The sequence below is a fragment of the Mastacembelus armatus genome, chromosome 10 (genome assembly GCF_900324485.2).
Source record: "Mastacembelus armatus chromosome 10, fMasArm1.2, whole genome shotgun sequence".
NCBI lineage: Eukaryota > Metazoa > Chordata > Actinopteri > Synbranchiformes > Mastacembelidae > Mastacembelus > Mastacembelus armatus.
The window spans coordinates 534,317-555,168 of record NC_046642.1 but is presented as its reverse complement, the minus strand read 5'-3'; the positions used below and the strand labels follow the sequence as shown (position 1 = coordinate 555,168).

At 42.3% G+C, this 20,852-nt stretch overlaps 1 protein-coding gene across 1 annotated transcript in view; it reads left to right on the top strand.

The window, feature by feature from the left end:
- Positions 1–20,852, top strand: part of htr4 (5-hydroxytryptamine receptor 4) — a 63,131-nt gene that overhangs the window by 7,409 nt on the left and 34,870 nt on the right. Inside the window, exon 2 of the mRNA XM_026330567.1 lies at positions 20,569–20,647. Within this exon, the coding sequence (XP_026186352.1) occupies positions 20,592–20,647 (56 nt within the window). The 5' untranslated portion in view covers positions 20,569–20,591. The remainder of the gene's footprint in view (positions 1–20,568; positions 20,648–20,852) is intronic.

Below are 20,852 nucleotides of genomic sequence, written 5' to 3'. Positions count from 1 at the left end.
TGGGCAATCAGGCTACATAAAAGACGCACATTGAGGCTAAATCACTGGGCGACTTGTTCGTTCCTTCCTCTGTGAGCTTCCTGATTGTTAGCGGTTTTGGTTTGATTTAAAATGAGCTGTGTCGCACGGCATGGGCACTATTTACGGTCGGCTCGTTATATCGACCGGACCTGTGACTCAGCTTCTCTGTCCATCATTATTCACGTTATGCTGATGAAGGGAATCAAAGTAGTGAAGGATTGGACAAGAGATTGATTGTGATTTCAGACTTTGTTTCTGGCTCAACCTGATTAACGAACCCAGACGCTGTGACTGACCTTATCTCGCTCTCATTTCCGAAACCGCACAAGCACAGACACATTTCCATTTTGCTGCACTCTCAGTTTTCTCACATTTAGCTTATGCTTTTAGCCCCAATTTGCATTTAGATTTCATGTGTTCAGTTTTGCATCTAAAGTCAATTACAATGGCAGCAGCTCTAAAAACAATGCGCTCAGCAAACCCTTCCTGAAAAGGTTAAATGTCCTACTTGGAGGTTTTTAACCAAAAAAACGAAGACTGGGTCATATTTCATAAAGTCAAGCCTGAGAACTGTCGGTTTCGGTCACAGAGCAAATGTTATACCGTGACCTGAGCAATGAACCAAGAGGAGCCACGAGTCAATCTACACTTTGACTTTAACAAGCTTCTAACATCTGATCCCAAAGCTAAACAGAGCAGAAGGATCCTCAGAGCAGTGAAGCTGAGAAAACAAGCTGATAAAAATAAGCTGTGAAAATGTCCCTTTAATCACACATCTAATAAAATATAAAAGAACCTAGAGACTAGTGTGTGTGTGTTTGTGTCCTGTAGTTTCCTTAGGTTGCCTGATAACATGGTAATTTGGTCCTACAGTAATTACAGGAAGGATTTTCAAAATAAACCTCATTTAAATAAATATATATATAATATATTAGACAGTTTATCTTCCATAAATGAAACTATCAGTAACGTTCACGTGTTACTAAGCAAGTCTCAGAGACTGTGTGTCTAGGGAAATGAGAGCTCTCTGGACAATGAGATCTCGCTGTAATCCTGAACTGTGTTTCTCAGCTACATCAAAAGTCCCTTCAAAGAGGCTGCACACCTGCAGGCAGCTGTCAGCACACACACGTAGTGACGCTGTGATGGGGATAAAGGCAATAAAGACACACTCAGATGAAACATTCACACAGATACACAGACTTGAGTACTGATCTGTGTGTTTCACAGTGTGATGCTGTGTTTTGTTTTACACAGGTCAGATCAAGGGTGCTGCAATGTCCCAGCAGTGAGCACACTAAAGGTCTGCAGGCATGAATGGATGGAAGAGAAACCAGAGGAAGAGATGTTGTCGTATACTGACCCCAAGGATTTCTTCTTCTGTCGTGGCTATTGTAGAACATCTTATTGGTCCAGGTGTCAAACTATCCTGCTTGTTTTCAAACTGTCCCCCATCTACACACTGTTGATTACCTGGATCAGGTGTGTTCAGCCAGTCAGGACTGGAGTTTGACACCTGTGGTCTAAACTGTAGTTCAAGGTCTATATTACAAATCCAGCATGCTAACGCTGGTGTTAATCAGTTGTTACGTGTCAGCACAGCGTTAGTAGAGCTGGACGTTACTTATTGTGTGGATCTGCTGCACGTATGGAAAAGCCACATCAGCAACGGACTCGAGTTAACCCCGTGTCCTGTGTTAGATCCACACGGGAGTAAAGGACAAGTGGTTTAATCTGTTTCTGAGTCATCTCAAAAAACTGCAAAGTGTCTGAGCACTTTTGGACATATTTGGTGCGTACTGGTCCGACTGTTGACCCAGACGCTTTAAGGAGGCCAGGAGTCGAAGCTCTGCACTGTTTGTTTTTCATAAACCAGTGCAGATAGATGGGTGAGAACATGTGGAACAACCAAGATAGTTGACATTGTGTCTGAGTTTGTGTCTGTAAATAAAATGGCCTGGAAGTGGGTTCCAGTTATGGGTTGATGGTTTTGCTGCACTGTGGGTTTTAATGTGTGTGTGTGCAGTGCAGACACAGGAGCTTTAGTGTGAAACTCAAGCCAGTGTTAAAACACCTCTCTGTGAACTGTTTATACTGGTTTAACCGGTGCAGAATGGAGCTCTTACTGGGAGAGAAAAAAACACGCCTTTTCCCTTTTAAACTAACATCTGTGAAACTGGTGGCACAGGAACACCAGGAACAGGAACACCAGTTAGAAACGTCTGTGTTTTCCATCTGGAGAGAGGCAGCTGGCAGGTGATGATGAGCTGATTGCAAAATTTGTTTTTATTTTGTTGTAAAAAATAAGTTTGTGTGTTGTGCAGCACGTATGCTGTTTGTTTTATAAAATAATTATATAAGTTGTTTTTTTTTTTTTTTCATGGTCATCATAATCTCACGTTCAGTGACAGTTCAGTGGGACTTCTGGCCACATCAAATTATTTCTTTCACTATAATTTGTCAACAAATTGTAGATGGTTAGTTTCCATTTTTCCCAGCAGCGTTTTTATCACATTGACACTCAGTTTGTTTGTAATTTATATGAACTGAAGATGCATGTGCTCATTAATGCTCTGACCTTTTGCCTTCTCTTGAACGGATCGAATACGGAACCAATACTTAATTTATACACGCTGAACAACTAATTATTAAGGTGGATCCTTTCTTAGTGTTGGATTATCAGTTGGTGGAGAGAATGAGTGATATGATCACTGAGGAAGCCCCTGCAGAGGAAACGTGTGTGTGTGTGTGTGTGTGTGTGTGTGTGTTCTGTGTTATGTGATTTATCTGTGTTCTGTGCATTGACGTTGTTTATCAGATAGTTGACGTCACTAACTAGTCCTTTGTTGAGGCAGCAGCTGGTCAGCCGGTGATGAGCAGCTCTGTGGACATGTAAAGTAAAAGTTTAGTTCTCTCAGCTGGTCTCTGGGTCGTTACTGGGTCGTCTCCTCAGAGATTCTGGACTCACTGATGCCGTGAGCCTTTCATTGTTTTTCAGCCAATTAAGTTAGTTATGTCACAAAGCTCACGTCCCTTCTGATAGATGCAGACCTTTCAGGCATCTGCAACAAATACAAAACAAAACATCGTGGCAGTGAAGAATCTGAAGAATGTAAATCTGTTCCTGGATGCTCATGTTCCTTTCTTCCATGAGCCAGATGCTGATTTCAATTATCCAAAGACAGATACTGACAGTAAACTCGACAGTCATAAATATGTTAACTCTTATTCTTAGAAACTGACAAACACACCTGTGAGGTGATGACTTCTCAGATGCTCATAGACCTGGTCCATGTGTGTTCAATGAAAATCCTCTTGCATTTATTCAGTAGACGAACCACAGGGACTCTTAAATGTTTGGAAACAATTTCAGATGAGTAGATTTTAATGTCAACAGTCTCTCCACAGCTGTTAAGAGACCCTTGACTTTTCCAAACAGCTCCTCTTGTGGTCGGAGCCAGTTTGCGGCAGCAGCTCTGACTGCACGTCTGTGTCTGCCGGGAGGCGTTAGGTGTTAAATATTAACTAAAAACAACATGTAATTCGTCGTTCATGCAATCTAATACATGCAGGCCATGTGGCATTGCAAATGTCCTTTGCTGCATGGGGAATGTTTGGAGTCCTAATTATCCCTCGGCGTTCCCAATGCAACGAATGTCTTGGCTATCTCTCTGCATTCTGATGGATGACTTTGATTATTTCTCTCTTTGCAAGGCGACAAAAACTAACAAGAGATTGAATCATCAGCTCCCCAGGTGAGTGTGAAGAATTAGGTGGAGTAAAATCAACTTTTAATTAAGAAGCATACATTTTAGCTGAAAGTCAATTAGCCTTTTGTCCAGGGGAGACACACAAGTGGCCAAAGAATTCCCAAAGCCGATGAAAGAGCCACTGCAGCGTTTTCTTTCCAACTGTTTAAGGCTCATATTGGAATCTCAGGTGTGCAGGTCAAGAGCTTTACATGGCAGCTACACCTGTGTGTGTGTGTGTGTGTGTGTGTGAGCTATGAAGTGTAATCCAGCTACCATCTGTGAAAGTACCAAACCTTTTTATACATAATGGGAAATGATGTTTGCATCATATCCAACAGTAGCTGCACTAGACAGCAGGTGACTATCAAAATAAGACATAACTAAATTGACTGAATCTGACAATAAGTCACTGCTCATGTTTATCAACCTGCACGTTCTTGTTTTTCACTTGATATTTACCCACTTTATTCATCACGTATTGTATTCTGCCCACACCAGCCTTCTACGAGGGCAATTCCACAACATAGTGGGAAATTCCAGCCGTGTGATTATGTGAAGACGAAACATTTCAGAAAATAAGTCAGAGCATATGGTGCAGGGGAACTCTTTCACATACATACTCCTTCAATGTGTGTACATAAAGCGTATTTGACAAACCCCTGGCTGGAAGAGGCAGGCGGGCAGGCTGGCATGCTGTGCAGGGAATCAGTCCTGTGCTATCTGGATTCATTCTTCATCAACCTCCCCTCCTCGACTTTCTGGTGCTGTCAGACAGAAACATTTTCTCAGTGTTTGCTTTGCTGTGTCTGTGTGAAGGGAAGGCAGAAAGACTCTTGTCAAGACAAGTGGTTTCAAACAGAGCAGGCAAAACCGGCTCTGATATTTTATCACAGAGACGCGAGTCTGATCTGGCTTTTTTGTCTGTTTCTTTAGATCCTTTACTTTTGCCTTTGTCTGTTCTGAAAACAGCTAAATCCTGAGATGCTTCTGAAGCTGGTGCAGTGTTTAACCAGAGGGCAGCAGATGATTATTGAATTATGCTCCTTGGATGAAGACAAATTATTAATATTGACTGAATTAAACTGCAGATTCTCAATGTGGGGCCCGTAAATAGGTTGGAGAGGAACCTGATTTTTATCTAATATTTGTTTTTTCTCTCGTCGGCATTGACGATGAGTTTTCTCTTGCTGATGAGTTTAATCTCAACAAGTTTAACTTCTGCAGTGTCTGACAGCGGGTTGTATGTGTTCAGGGATCACAAGCAAATAAGGCTGGGAAGCAGGGATCCAAAGAACCAATCAACCAACTTTCTGGTTGCTGTCAGAGCAGCCCCAGTCATGTACCCTGCACTGTTCATCACAGATGACCTGCTCGTCCTCCTGAATGCCAGTGTCTTTTGTTTCCCTGTGTCGTTCAGCTGAACTGTTCATACACATCACAGGCAACGTGCTGCGAGAGAAGGGACAAGAGCAGGACTGTCGATAGAAATATGAGGCAAACAGAAAGGCAGGCAGATACTGTAGCAGGGCCGGTTCAGAACTGAACGGTATAACAACATGAAGAAGGAAGAGGAAAGGCTGGATGCTTGGTGGCCTAGTTGTGTGCGGGACCAGTGCACTTTGCCTGGAAGGGCCATCCATGTTCCTCCAGCTGGACCTCCACCTGGTGGTGTTCCATCTGAGAAGAGAGGATTGTGACCACCCACAACGGACCCTCGGCTCTCACTTGTAAAGGGAGGGAGGATAATTTTGAGGAGAGAGTGGCCACAGGACAACCCTGTCTCTGCACTGTCGAACCCTGGAAAGCAAAGAGACAGAGCACAACATTCCTGGATCTGACACTTTACCATCAGTCTGTGAACGCTCATCTACAAACTGCCTGAGTATTTACCTTAGGTTGTGATGTTGGTGAGAACTCATCAGTTTATCCTGGCAGGACTGTCTGAGCAGTGAAAAACAGCAAACTGAGACGGCACCAAGGAGACCTCAGGACCTGGCCCTGTTGAAAACAGACTGATGATCCCCTGACTTTTCCTCTAGCACCATCGTGAGCTTCACGTGTGGTTTTTGACAGAAATATCTCTGCAGCCTTTGGAAGGATTGCCACTGGTTTACACATTCATGAACTGGCATCACTTTGGTGAACCTGATCCGGCACAAACCCGTCTGTGAGCCTGTGCAGATTTCAGCGTCACATGGACCAGAACGTCAGGTTAGATCACTGCTGTCTGAAGGTCGGTCAATAAGAGGCTTCTCTTTGCTGATTCTTTGTCACTCCTCAATCCTCACTGGACCCAGAAAATTGTTTCTGGTCCACCATCATGGAGGACTTCAGTTCCCTTGTTGTCTGGATTGAGGAGGGAGGAGGCTGCCTGCAGGAGACAAGGACACAAGATGGATGATAGAAGAATCCACCCTTGGAAAGCTGAACAGAACCAAACAAGTCCTTCACTCCTGACTACTAAAGTGCAGTAATTATGTAGGTTAGTTCAGACGTTTTGGATGAAAACATCCATTAAGTGACAGATATTTTTGTATCAACCAGCAGACCCTGTTTCCCCACAGCACCCTGTCGCATCCTGAACCGGACTGAGTCTCTCTGTGGGAGGGCTTATTTTTAGCAGCGCTCCAACTGGAGATGATTTAAGAGGACATGGTTCCCATCACCCACTGTTCCCTGGGAGAGCTTACTGTCATCTGCTAATAAATGAACAACTATCTGGTGAATTAGAGTTGGGATCTAACAGTGGGATATCTGCGACCTCAGAGCCAGTTTGCTGATAAATTTTAAAACATGATCAGTTTTGGTTTTTTGAAGTGAAACTCATTATGGGTGAGAAGTTGAAAGGAGGGACCTTCCTTTGTTATTTTGATCCTGTGCAGCTATTTTTGTTCTAAAATGAGGTTATTATCCCCTCACTGAGGAATTTCATGAAATGCTATGTGGCTTAATTACAGTTTATTTATGATTTCAAGAGTGTGATATTTCTTCTCGAGGCAGCTGAGGCAGTAAAACATTGTCTGGACTGAAGAGACCGGGTGCTGCCTTCACTGAGACAATATGGAAAGAACATTTCAAATGTACGTGTTAAAAACAGAACAGATCAATGTACTGTCATTTTTTAGTCATTTACTGATTGAGGCTTATAAAACTGCAGCATCCCACAGCAGTCATCCAATTATAATCAGCAAGGATTTGGAGAATTTTGAAAAATAAGTACGTGTCTTTGACCTTTTAGGAAACACATGATTAAATTCACAGTGAAAAGGAATTTTTTTAAAAATGGACTTAACCTCCAGGTGGAACGATAAGAATTTCACTTTGCTTTAAACTTCATTTTATGTATTGTGATTGTTTCTATTGATCGGAGAGTGATAATCACATGAAACACAAAAAAACGTAATATAATCATGTCTAATGTAACGTGATCGTTAAAAAATGTTTATCAGTGTCTGGACTTGGACATACTGAGTCTGTTTTATGACATGAGTCATGTCTTGCAGTAAAGGTTATATGATGAAACGTTAATCAGATCCCACAGTGAATTGAAAGCTTTGTTTACTTTTTAAACATAACCACTGATTTGTAGTTGTAGGAAGTTGAGGAGCAGCTATTTTACTTTATGGGCTTTATGCTGCAAAATGTGCATCCTCCACTGTGCAGGGTCAGTTGGATTCATTTAAAGCATTTTCTCATCTTCCTTTTTAGTTCTGATTTGCTGTTTCTCCCCATAGACACTGTACCTGTATGGCTTTGAGAGCGTATTTTTCTCTTCTTTTTATTATTGAGTGGTACTTGAGTGGCTTCTTTATTATCATCCCAGTGGGTAACGTTCCTGAAGTGGTCAGCATTGTTCTGTACAACAGAACGATTGATGCGGCACATTGATGGAGGTTCTGTGTCTTGATGTAAGTCTTCAACAAGCAGGTTTAGCAAAGAGACACACTGCAATACATCATCATCACGAAAGTCCTGGAATGTGTTGAGCATAACAGTGTGAGAGCATCCTGGAGGGATATTTACTTTAAGTGGCAGCGAAGGAGTTTAGTAATGCAAACGTTCCTCTGAGGCTGAGCTGCTCTGGAGGCATAAATAATCTCTGGAGCTGAATCTTGGTGGGTGGTGCTTAAGAAAATGACAGAAACTTCAGAATTAAGAACAATACGAGAACCTGTTTTCTACACTGGTCCAAGTTTCCAAGCATTAATAGTCTGCAAGGGTCAGAGGGCCGAGTTACATTTTAATGTCTTTGCTTTGCATCACTGGGTGCGTTTGATTTGAGGCCCACTGAGTGGTGTCTCATTACTGGCCCGGTGGAATGAGTCAGCCCGGGCACAGCCAGTGCGCTTGGTAACGAGCTGAGGTAATGAATCCTATTTTTAGCTGAGCACCCACAGTGTTGACGGGTCTCACTTGGAAGACGGGTCCTTCCCACAGACATTCAAACTGGTTTGGTTATGGCACAAAAATGACCCATACTCTTTGTGTTATGGCTTATAAAAGCACCCACCTACTGTATTTACACATCCAGCAAACGTAACACTACTGTGCCTGTGATCCCAGTCATGTTTGTGTCCATATGATGCTCAGCTCATACGATAAAGATGATTCTTATATTCTGTCCTTCCAGCTCTCGTTTGGTTTCCCGTCTCCTGTTAACTGCTCTTTCCTTTTCCAAAGCTTCATGCCAGAAGTCATTTTGTTCAGGTACGGTTTAATTACTTTAAGATCAACATGTGTCAGTGTTGGCCTGGTTTGTTTTCTGTTCCAGCATCAAGGTTTTTGATCAATTACCACATGAATGTTAAGACCAGCACCGACTTCCCTCTGGCCAGCACAAGGATCCAGTTTTCCTGGTGGTTGTGTCTAATTAAAGCTTTTATGGCAGATGCAGAAGATTTTTGTCCATTTATTGTTTGAAGTTTCCAACTCTCAGCAGAATAAAGGATCTAATCTAATGCGAGACAGTTTGTAGATATAAGGTCTATATTACTCTTTTACTGAGAGATGAATCAGAGGTCAAGTCAGTTTATCAATGTGACCATGCCAGGAATGCTTGCTTAAGACTTACAGGATTATAGCTCCATAATAAAAACACACACACACACACTGTGCATGGCTGATTTATGCCCTTTATTACATAATGATTAACTGTTGCATGTTGATTCAATGGATTGGACATACAGTATGTCATGCTTGGGAATACATGGGTGGACACACACACACACACACACACACAGACTGTGATCCACTGTCAACAATGAGTGGCTATGGGGAGCTACAGACATGTCTGTGACCTACATGTTCGGTTCTTCCTAACGCCAACACCCATTAGGGTAAATGGGGCAGGTCAGTGTTCTCTGGCGGGTTATTTTACCAGACACAGCTAATCCAGAATAAAAGGGAAGAGATGTTTTAGTCGAGCACTATTGCCTGAACATACCAACAGTGATGAAGTCCAGCGTTAACTGAGTGTTCACCTCATTGTACCAGTTTACAGAAATCAAAGTAAAGCTCTAAAATTACTTCCTCTAATTAAAATAAATTGATGACTGTCCACAATGGCCCTTTATTGTTTTTCATGTAGTACATCTTGAGGTATTAGCCAGTACGACCCCCTGCTGTGCTGTAGTGTTAAGGAAAAGCAGCTCCGGCCTTGGACTTTGTCCTGGACAACCTGAATGAAGGAGCCAGGGCGGTTGGAAATTCATTTGTTGGGGTGTTTGCCATAGAAATATGCCCAGTGTTAAATAATGAGGTGAGAGAGAAATAAAGTGGGAACCACTGCTGTGGAGGTTGTTTTATGTTAAAACCTGAACATGGCTTCTTGTTGCCTTCAGCAGCTTAAGATCTGCAGTGAACTGTAGGTACCAGGGAACGTCCTGTTCCTGATATTTAATGTGGTTCTAGCTCCTGGTTAGAGGGTTGATGCTCTGGTACATATCACGTTCTGCTATCATGTCGACTTTGCTATTCCTTCTATCATATAAAAGGAAAAAGTTAAAAGAACTAGTTTTTATTATATGTATGAAATATACTGTGGAGAATGAGGTGTAACAGTCACAGGGTTCATTTTAATCTGATGGTGATTAATTAAACACGACACCTTATCGTAATAAAAGAGTTAGTCGTTTCATTAAAACGAAGCTTTTTGATTATCTAATAAAAAATATTCACCAGGCCCATTTGAGTTTGTTTGGCATGTACTTATCTAACAAACTGCGGTGTTGAAATTCACTGTGTGACCTTTAAATCTCTGCTGTAAACTCTTTTTTATTGGCCAGGCCGGTTCAATGGGTCAGTGTGGATCTGCCAGTTGTTCCAGACTGAAATCTCTCACCGTCCATGAAACTTTCTTCAGACGTGTTCGTAGCCTGAGGATGAACCTCGTGGCTTTGGGTTGTTTACAACTGTTGAAAAGCTGGATATGATTAACTTTTATTGTTTACTTCCATGGAAGAAGGAACAGACAAAGCAATTTCAGTAAGACCAGTGTAAAAACTGTTTGGACTCAGAGAGACTGCGGAGCTAATGATTTACGGCAAACTGAGTCTTTCTCTATTCACTTCTCATCAGGCTCCTTCACATCTGAGCTCTCCTCTTCTGTCTCCTGGTAAAGTTCCTACCAAGCACCGCTGTTCCTGACGTCTATGCCACGGCGCTGGTGTTTTACAGTGTTTCTGAGAGTGTGTGAGGGTTTAACAGTCTCCGTGCACCTTCACTGACTCACTTCATACAGTTTCTGCAGGTGCTCTTTGGACAAAGGAGGTTTTTATGGCTTTTGCTGCTAAATTCAGTCACCCTGCAGCATTACGCTCAGGAAGTTCCACACTGGACAGACGGGGCAGTGAGTCAGTCGGTATGAAAGGTCAGTTTCTGATGAGTGCTGATTGCTTGTGTTATTGAGGGTTCTGACATTCAGTTCCAGCCAATATCCGAACAAAATACCAGCTGAAATTTTTGCCTTCGCTCGCTCAATTCTTCTGCTCAGACTCTCCGGTGCTCAGGTGAGGTCCCTCCCCAAGAATAATGTATTTGTCTTAGTGCTGCAACTGTTTATTTTTATAATGATGATGATGGATCATTTTGATTGACCCCAAACATATTAAATATACAAGCAGAGGCACAAATCCTCTTCTTTCAGAGGCTGAATCTACAGAATGTTTGGCATTTTTTCTTTAACTTTGCTTGGAAACTAGTTGGTTTTGTTCTGTTGTATCTCACACCCCCCATCCTCTCTGTCCACGTCCAGGACAATCCGTAACCTAAATATACTGTGACTCCACAAAGTCTCGATATTTGGATTTATATGATCAAGTGACTTACAGTAACTTAGTGTGATCAACAAATGTAAGGATTTAAAGTCAATATGAATATTCTGGAAGAATCATGACCCTTTAGTTTCCCGTGGAGGGAGGGACGACTTCAGGTTGGGGCCAGTTAAAAGTTTAGCCAAACTATAAAAACACCTTTAGGGAAGTGAAAATGAAAACTGCTTCTAAAATATCAATCTAATCATGCACAGCTGCTTCCTGTGTGACTGACTGTAGTAACTGCTGCTCCCTTTGGTTTAACTTTACTTAACTGGTTTAGACACTAATCAAGGTGTTAGTTAGTGAGGGAAACCAAGGGGGGAAAAGATTTCAAGTCCTTGGATGTTGGATCATTCTGGGTTTTCTGCAGCTCAGGGTTTAAACTCAGACCACACTGACACTGATGTTAGGAATCAGTAAAATTATGAGACACTGTCTGTCTTTGTCTCTCTGCACCTTTTCTTTCATCTTCTCTTTTCCTTTCATTATTTCCCTAATTTCACCTGCAGGCCCTGTTACCCGTCTCTCCACCGTTGCAACTCACATGAATGAATCTTTGAACAATACTTTAATGAGCGGCAACATTGTGGTAGAGTGTGCAAATGGGAACTGCAAAAAAAGAGTCTTGGTGGAGTTTGTCACTAGAGAGTAAATTGACTTTCTTAACTGCACAGTGTTTCTGCATCTGTGCCCAGAGACCAGTTCAGAAAAACTGGGACGTGCTGAAACAAACATGAGAGCGAACAGGAGCTTACTGAGGCTAAACACAAGACAAGGATCCATCTTACTATTGAGAGAGAAGAGCCCCAAGACTGCCATCAAGCACAAATTAGCATTTAAATTAAATCAAGAAAGGAACAGAAGCGTGGGTCCTCGTCTTGTAGGTGCTAAGGAAAGTGTCTCAGAACAGAACAGAGGTTCCTTCTCCCTCGACCACCTTGGTTCACAGGTGGTCCACTCTGTCTCCCGGAGATCCACACAGTCGGCATCTGGACTGTGTTAAATAAACCAGACAGAGTCCTTCTTGTGTGAGACCACATGTCTAAAGGCTAAACTGCAGCTGGTGAGAAGATGGAAGAGTTGAACCGAGGAGCCAGGGCAGCCAGTGTTAAACCTGGATGGTAATTAGTTCAGCTCTTTGCCATCAGGTGTAAAGAAACGGACTTTAATTAACGGATTGAATTCATTAACTAAACTGAATTAAAGGACTTTTGTCACCAAATGTCACAGAAACAAAGTGAGAGCAAATCTATTGATGACGCCAGTGAGATGCAGTTAAAAGCTCTGGGAAATGTAATTACCAGATACTGAAGGTGTCTTTTATTGGAGTTTGAGATGGAAAGACCACGAAATGGGATTGAAAGCTTCAGAAAATCTAAAAAATATTGTTTTTGAGGAATTTGGTCACAGTTTCTAGAAGCTCCAGCTTGTCTGTGAAGTTTTGCTAGATGTTTCCTCATTTTCTATTTTGAGGTTATTTTGTTCAACCTCAACACTGACTTGACAAATATGCAGAAGCTGTGGAAGCAATTTATGTCACATCTCCTATATTCAGCACACTGTACGTTGTAATTGTGAATATTTATATGAGTATAACTAAAACTGAAACCTCCCCCGGGCAGTGTACTTGCTTTACCTAACATGCTGTGTTTTATTTCCTAAAGAATAAAGTACTGGTAAAGTAATCTGGCATATATTTGGTCACAGTTCATCTGTAGTAGCTGCAGTAGCTGCAGTAGTGACGGAGATCAGCAAGTTTAAAACTGTGAACGTGTGTGTGTGTGTGTGTGTGTGTGTGTTCATGTGCAGTTTTGAACTGGTTTGGGCTCCAGCTGCTAAATGTTATTGATCTCTACCTTCCTGCTGTGAGACCAGTGACCCTACAGGCCAGAGACCCAAAGAAGAGGAATCAACACGTAGTTGTTCCTTCAACAAACCTGCCACACAGATGAGATTAGCTGTTGTGAGGAACAGTCCTGGTGCTAATGTCACATTCATACAGTTGCTGCATCTTATCCACTCGGTTCTGTAATTTGTTTTCCCGCTGCACAATGTTGAAAAATGCATGAGTGCTAGAGTGTAGTTAAAATTAAGAAAGGAGGCATTTCCACGGTCTAAATGTCATATGACTCATCTCATTAATGCAGTCTAACACCCGTTGTGCATGAAAGTACCAGAGCTGTGCCACATCTCGGTCATGCCACTGGAGTATTACAGCGGTTGCTCCCCGTTGGTGTGAGGCTGATGTTTTTAAATAAAGACGAAGCTTCAGTGACTCTAACGAAAGAGGGAAGAGGTGGATCCTGGTCAGTGATGGTGGATTTTATCATTTAAACATGAACATCTCATTTAAAATTAGAGGAATGGTAAAAATTCTCTGTGGAAAATTGAGAACTGGAACTATCTGAGATTAAATGCAAATCAAAGCTCGTCCTCCTGTGTCCAGCCCAGAACTTAAAGCCTTAACAACCAAAATAATCATTTAAAACGATTATGATCCATGAACCTCTGCTGTCTTTCCTCTTCTGCACCAGTGTTACTCTGCAGTCCTTGAGCCCAACGCTGTCAAACTCTGAATGAAAGAGGAAGTCTGTAAAAGGATTAAACTTGTTCCGTGTCTAAACCTGGGGCCTCCCTGACCCACAGTGCAACTGAAACCACATCACTGAGCCAGTTTATCAGATTCTGTGCAACACCCCAGGACGGTTTTCTCCGTCTGTTTTCACTGGTGCTGTCGTCCTCGACCCTACGACCGACGGGCACTTCGCCCTAATGAAAGGTTGGATCTCAATCACGTTCTGAGCTGCCTAAAGCGACTTAACTAATACCCGGTTAATTAAGACCTAACTGACGTCTAATTGACATTGTGTTGTTTGGCTCGAACTAAAGGGGGTTCAGTCCCTGGTTAATTAAACCATGTGTGACTCTTAGTGGCTGAGGAGCGACCTTTGCAGGTTCACATCCATGGAGTATTGATCACAGAGGCTCACTTGCATTATTTATTTTAGGGCTGAAGGGATGTGTCAGGTACAGTACATGTCTAAACACATATAGAAGATTTCATATAATGTTTAACAGATATTTCAAACTGTGGTCTACTCAAGGAGCTGTAGTTCTCACTAATAGAACATGTTTCAGTCTGATTAAGAGGACAGGGATGTTGACAGGTGCCACAAGTGTGATGGAGAGATGGAAGGAATACTTTGAAGAGTTGATGAATGAGGGAAATGTCAGAGAGCACAGAGTAGAAGAGGAAGTAGCAAAGATCAGTAAGGATGAAGTGAGGAAGGCGTTGAAGAGGATGAAGAGTGGAAAGGCAGCTGGTCCTGACGACATACCTGTGGAGGAAGCCAGACTGAGATGGTTTGGACATGTCCAGAGGAGGGACAGTGAATACATTGGTAAAAGGATGCTGAGGTTAGAGCTGCCAGGAAGGAGGCCTAGAGGAAGACCAAAGAGGAGGTTCTTGGATGTAGTGAAGGAGGACATGAGGATAGTTGGTGTGGGTGAGGAGGATACAGAGGATAGGGTTAAATGGAGGCGGATGATTGGCTGTGGTGACCCCTGAAGGGAGCAGCCCAAAGGAGGAGGAGAAGAAGATGAAGAAGAAAAAGTCTGTTTTTCCTCTGATTAGGATGAAAACGCTGCATGACGTGGTTTATGACTCAGAGCTTCTCAGTGTTGCTGGTTAATGTTTTCTGATGTGATTGGCTGATAAATCTGATGTTTGATCTCTCGCATTCAGTCCTTTTGCTGTTTTTCATGCAAATCTGGATCTGAGAAATGAACAAGTATGCTTTCATCTCATCCCTTTATTTACCCTGTTTCTCTGGTCCCGTTTGTTTGTTTTCCTGAGTACCTCAAAACCAAAATGAACAGATTTCCTTCTTCTTCTTCTTCTTTGTGCATTTTTTTTTAAGGAAGACTGTAGAAACCTGGACTACGTCTACATTTCTTTGTGTAGAAACAGGAATTTAAAAAAATTGTCTGCATTGTCTTTTTTTGTTCTGCACAAGGAAATGTAGACACGTAGTCCAGGTTTCTACAGTCTTCCTTAAAAAAATGCACAAAGAAGAAAGAAATATATAAATCTGAAGTGCATGTTCCATGATTTTCCATGTATTTGTCATTTTTGATGCAGATATAAATTCAGTTCTTTATCATTCATACTCTGAACAGAGGGTTTTCAGTCTTAGTGGAGGTTTGCACTGAAATGAGTGTCTTGTCAGTGTCTTCCTGTGCAGTCAATTATTTCTATGGGTAATAATCTCAAGCTTAGTTCATTGGTGAAATTGTCCTAATGTGTTCATTATTACCGTGTTCAGGCTGGTATCTTTCAAAGGCCTGTTTTGCCTGAACAACAATCCAAACCTCAACAATATCTGGTTTACATTGACACAATAGAGAGAAAAGCAGCTCCTCATTAAAGACGCTCCGACCAGAGAAAGGTTGCATGTCTCTAATGATGGGTTTCTTACATCATTAAATATACTTTATGAGTACTCTCATTGGTTTTGTTGGTGGGCGAACCAGTTAATCACCTCATGTTGGACCTAAATATACAGTCCTGACTTCTTTGTGTTCTTCAGAAGTAGGGAAGTAAAAAAACATCACAGGGCAGTTGGAGCTGCAGTCGGCCCTGCATGACGCCATCCGCTCCCTCCGGTAAAACCATTAGTTCGAGCTGCAAGTCACAACTAACCCAGAGGACAGATTCTTCTACAGTCTTTTAGATGTGTCATTGGTTTGCTGTGCTGTGGGTTTTCCTGCCTGAAGGCTACATGTCTAACATACGTAATAAAATAAGTTCATGAAATGGGATCAGCATTGAACTGCTGGCTGGTTTTGAGAAGTGAGATATGAGCCAAGCAGCAGCGTGTGGCTCAGTAGGTGGTGAAGTATTGGTCCAGTATTAGTTAGCTTGGTTAAGGTTGTGTTTAATGTCTGAACATTTCTAATGGATTTGCTGATTCTGGAGGGACAAGCTGCCTGTACACAGTAAGTGCTGACAAATGTCCTAACGTCTAACGTAATGTTTCAGTAAATCAATGTCCTTCCTGCCTTTGGACCGTGCTCTGATCTAAAGTCCACCTGTGCTCGTTTGTCATAATATACTTAGTGGAAATTTAAATCACACTACAGTTTGTACTTATAGATACTTGTAAGTGTGTGTACAGCACATTGTAAGTACTGTGGTCTATAGGCCACACACTTTAATAATGAAACCACTTACACCAGTGTTTAAACTCTCTGCAGGAAGCCTGAGACAAACAGGACATACGACCTAAACATGATGATGCTGCAGCCATGGATATGAAGTATATTGCACAGATTAGTGCATATACAAGAGGTTCTTTACTTGTGTTTTCTGGCTTATTGCCTCCAGGAGGCCTCAGTGCTGAGTCCAGCTCTATCTCCTGCACACAGAGGCTTAGTTTTGAAGATTAGCCCCACCCTCACTGGAAACCTTTGGCTGAACCTCAGGAGACTTGAACCAGAACTACCACACAGTTTAACAAACAGAGACAAGCCCTCCACCCCCACGATGCTCCAGTCAGTCGGGAGTTGTCTGCCGCTCTTAATGTGTCTGTTATTTGTGCTCACTCACGTTTTCTGTCTCTCAATAGTTTGTCTGTTCGCACTCACTTTTTTTCTTTCCTGTGACACATTTGTGCTCATCTGTCATTTACAATCCTCTTCATTAATTCATTTGCTCTCATGTTGTTGCTTTCTCTAATAAACCTTGTACGACAGCTCCATCTAATCTGCTTTCATCAGTCACAACATCAGGAGAAAAAACAGCTGTTGCATCTTGTTCCTTCTCATTTAACTTTTGCAGCCAGATCTCAGGTGGAGATCTTTGCAGCACAAACTCTTCCTCTAGAGAACAGGAATGACCAGTAGTTTGATTATCTTATAATCCATCCCAAAACACCTGGTCAATAAATGTTAGTGTTATTGTCAGAGTCTTGCACCATGCGCTCACCAAAGGTGTTAGCAGAGCAGATCTGCTGAGATTCAGGCTCAGGACTGAGTTGTAAGTCAACTTGCATTTGGAAGCCCAGAACTGTGGTCACATGCATGAAAGGCAGGAACCTGAGATGTGAAAATATGGACCAGTTCATCACCTGTGTAGAAAGATCAGGGTCACTTGTACTCAGGTTTTACTCATGACTGCCCATGTGATCAAACTGTCCAACTTCAAGAAGACCCAGAATTTGAGTATTTGACAAGACAGAAGCAGGAAACAACCAAACTGTGACGCACACAAGCGATTATTTTGTCAAAATCTGCTGTTTAAAGAAGAGAGAGTGAAGGGGTGGAGGTTAGATCAGCACAGGAACACCGGGCCATGGCTCCACCGTGACTCCGCTCTAACACTGAATGAACGTAAATATTTCATGGGGTTCAGTCTGTAGCTGGACTGTGCTGGCAGCTACAGGGAGACCCACATACAGACTTTCCATTAGGACAAATAGTTGTTTCGCATTAGTAAACACAACCATTGACACTTCCTTATATCATCAGTGGCTGTGTTTACGTTCAACAGGTCTGTTGGCTTATTGCCTGTTTCTGCCCACAGCTTCAACAGTCTGCCAGCTTTAAACCAATGTGGCCTTTGTGGCTCCTCTGCCTTTGCTTGTTGCCATGGCTTCTGTTGATATCATGATGTACCCACAAAGCTTTGCAAGGCCAAACTCTAAGACATTATGGTGCTAAAGCACCTGTGACAGAAGGAATCCAGGCACCTGAAGTTTCTCTTTTTCAGATGAAGATCTTACTTTCTCTAATTTCACTGTTATGTGTTTATGCATCGACCCAAAATCTGTTTGCCTCAGTCAACAGATCAGGAAATTGCCAGAGCATGAAAACGCAGCAATTTGCTGCCTCCGTGTGTCATTCTGTCTCTTTCCTGCTCGCTATGTTTTCCTCTTCTTCTAGTTCTACACTTCCCCGGCTCCTTCTTTCTTTGCCCCATCGGTTTCTCACACTGTCCTCATTTTCCTTGCATCTCTCCTTTCGTCCTCTCTGTGACTGGATGAGAGCCGACAGACTCCACTAAACCCTCTCAGTAGCTTCACCCATTAACTCTGTCATGCGTTCAACTCGCCTCACCTCCCCGACTGTGTTTATTATAGAACAGAGTCAGAGGCCCGGTGTGAGAGAAGACCAAGGAGTTTTCAGACTGATGGCAAATCAGTCCTAAGATGATATAATAATATTTTCTGGATTGGTGAATGTTCGAGTCCACCGGTGACATGACCTGCAGAGGAGTTACTGTAGGTGGGAAAATCTGCATCCCCGTGTGTCCGAAGAACAATTAGTCTCCAGGAATCTGTCAGTCAAAACAGCCCACATGCTGATATAAGTGTATACCACCTCTATCAACAGAGCACTGTTCTCACAGCAGTCCATTTACGTTTAGAGATACTCGATATGCAACTCAAACATAGACAACCAGCCAGATTAGATCTCATCCTTTTGAAAGTAATAACTAATGGAGGTAATCCCTTCAACTGAAGAGTAAAAAAAAATATCATGCATTCATGTTTTGTAGAGCAACAAGTCATTTGTAATTGATTGGATTTGCCAACACAAATCTGCATAGAGATGCGTAACAAACAGCTGCTCTAATTACTTAGAGGGGAACACCATGATGGATCTGAGTCTGCAGTGTTTAGTGCATGAGGTCTTATGTTGGGAACCACATTTACATTTGGGACCAGTCCTGTTTGTGGAGGCCTTTAATACTTGTATGTGTTGATGGTCTAATTTAAGAAATGATGATTCCTCTGTCATGTTTTTGCAGTGGATATTAGTGGTTTGGGTCAGAGGTCATTCTGAAGACATTCTGACATGTACAACTACTATGACTGCAGAGTCTTTGTTGATAATAAAGTACAGTGGGTTTCCAGAATGACTCCCATTATGTACATGATGTTCTCCCTTTCTGGTGCCCAGGAGTTAAACACAGGAATTTCATTTTCCCAGACTCAAGAGAGATTTAATATATGATGCCATAGATTTAATATGCTTTACTGCGATTTGGTCTTTAAGCTGCGCTCCATCTTACCCAAATATGTAGATAGAACCTCTATGATAACAGGTCGTAAGCCAACTTAAACTGTGTGTGTGTGTGTGTGTGTGTGTGTGTGTGTGTGCGTGTGTGCGTGTGTGCGTGTGTGCGTGTGTGCGTGTGTGCGTGTGTGCGTGTGTGCGTGTGTGCGTGTGTGCGTGTGTGCGTGTGTGCGTGTGTGCGTGTGTGTGTGTGTGTTCCATTTATGCACCCAGTTGATGTAATGAGTCCATAAGTGCATGTGTCTGGTTTGGTATGTTGATGTGCTTCTTAGCACGGTGCAGCAGAGGGAATATAATGTTGTTGTGAACTGGGTTTACTTCTACAGAGCAATAAACAAACACCTGCAGACTTTTAGCTATTTCCCCTCAGTTGGTCTCATTTGTTACTTCTGTTGTACATGTTGTCCAACAGTGAAATGTTTCATGCTGCGTGACACAAAACGTTTCATCTGTTGTCCGAGGCTTTGAGCTGTGCCCGTCTTCTAATCGTTTATAACGTGGATAGTCTGGGGACGTCGGCTTCAAATGTCCACATGACGACGCTGCTGCGACAGCTGCCAAATGAGTTTTGTTATTCTGAGACTAAACGTCATGATCCTGCTCTGTCGGATCGACCTTCCCCGTCCATCCTCTCTGCATCGCTCCTGTGGGACCGTGGACATTTACATTCAGCCGAGCCATGTCCCATCACTGTTACGGCTGAATTCTGCACAAACCCAAAGTTAATTATGAATAGAAATCTATTTTTGTGCCATGATGCATTATTCATTCCTACTGGGTACTCAGAATAATCCAAATTTAGGAATTTTGTTCATGTTACTTAAGAAATGTTGCATAATTTATTATTTATTGATGCTCTAACTCAAGCCAGAATATTTTTTCCACTTGAAAGGTTAGTATGGATTTAAAGGAATATTGGAATTATGAATGCTGCTTATTCCTGCTTACAGGAATTACAGCTGAATGTTTATTACACTTGAACATGGTAGTAAATAAATTGACCGTCTGCTTCTGGTTCTGGTGTGAGGTCTCCAGTGAAACACTGCCAGTTCTTTTACCAGCGAGGCTGAAATATATTTGGAGAACATGTACATGTGTAATGTTGTCGAGCAGGTTGCAGAAGATAAAAAGGCCGTTTCTAAAGCAGCGAAGCTTCAGTTGAGCTTCTGTAGCTTAAAATGATTGGATGTACCATCTTGTGTATGAATGTGCACAGCAAAGATTTTTGTTGGTATAAAAATGTGAGTAAATATGTTTCATGTTTCCAAAACCTGCAGCGGCACAAGGTGTTGCAGTTCTGATTCTGTTTGGTACCTTCATGTCAATGCGACCCGCTCAGCTATTAATTATTAAAAGTTCATCCTTTAATAATATTGTGCTCTTTTGTCTCTTGTGCTCTGCAGGGATTCTCTGTATTTATGGTCACATGAATGTCAGTGCTGCAGGCCAGATGCCGGCGATGGAGGAGCTTGTCAGTGAGAGGTGAGAATTAACCAGCTTCTTGTAGAAAAACTGTCGGTGATCGAACAGACAGTGCTCACGTCAGTTAACATGTCAAAACATCCACATTTGAGGAAGCGCATGTAAATATTGTTGATTTCAATCTTTGAACCTGAGCAGCCCAACGTGTTTTAGTTACTCAGTGGTTGATTGGACAGCTGCCACTGTACGTTTGGAAATATTTCAT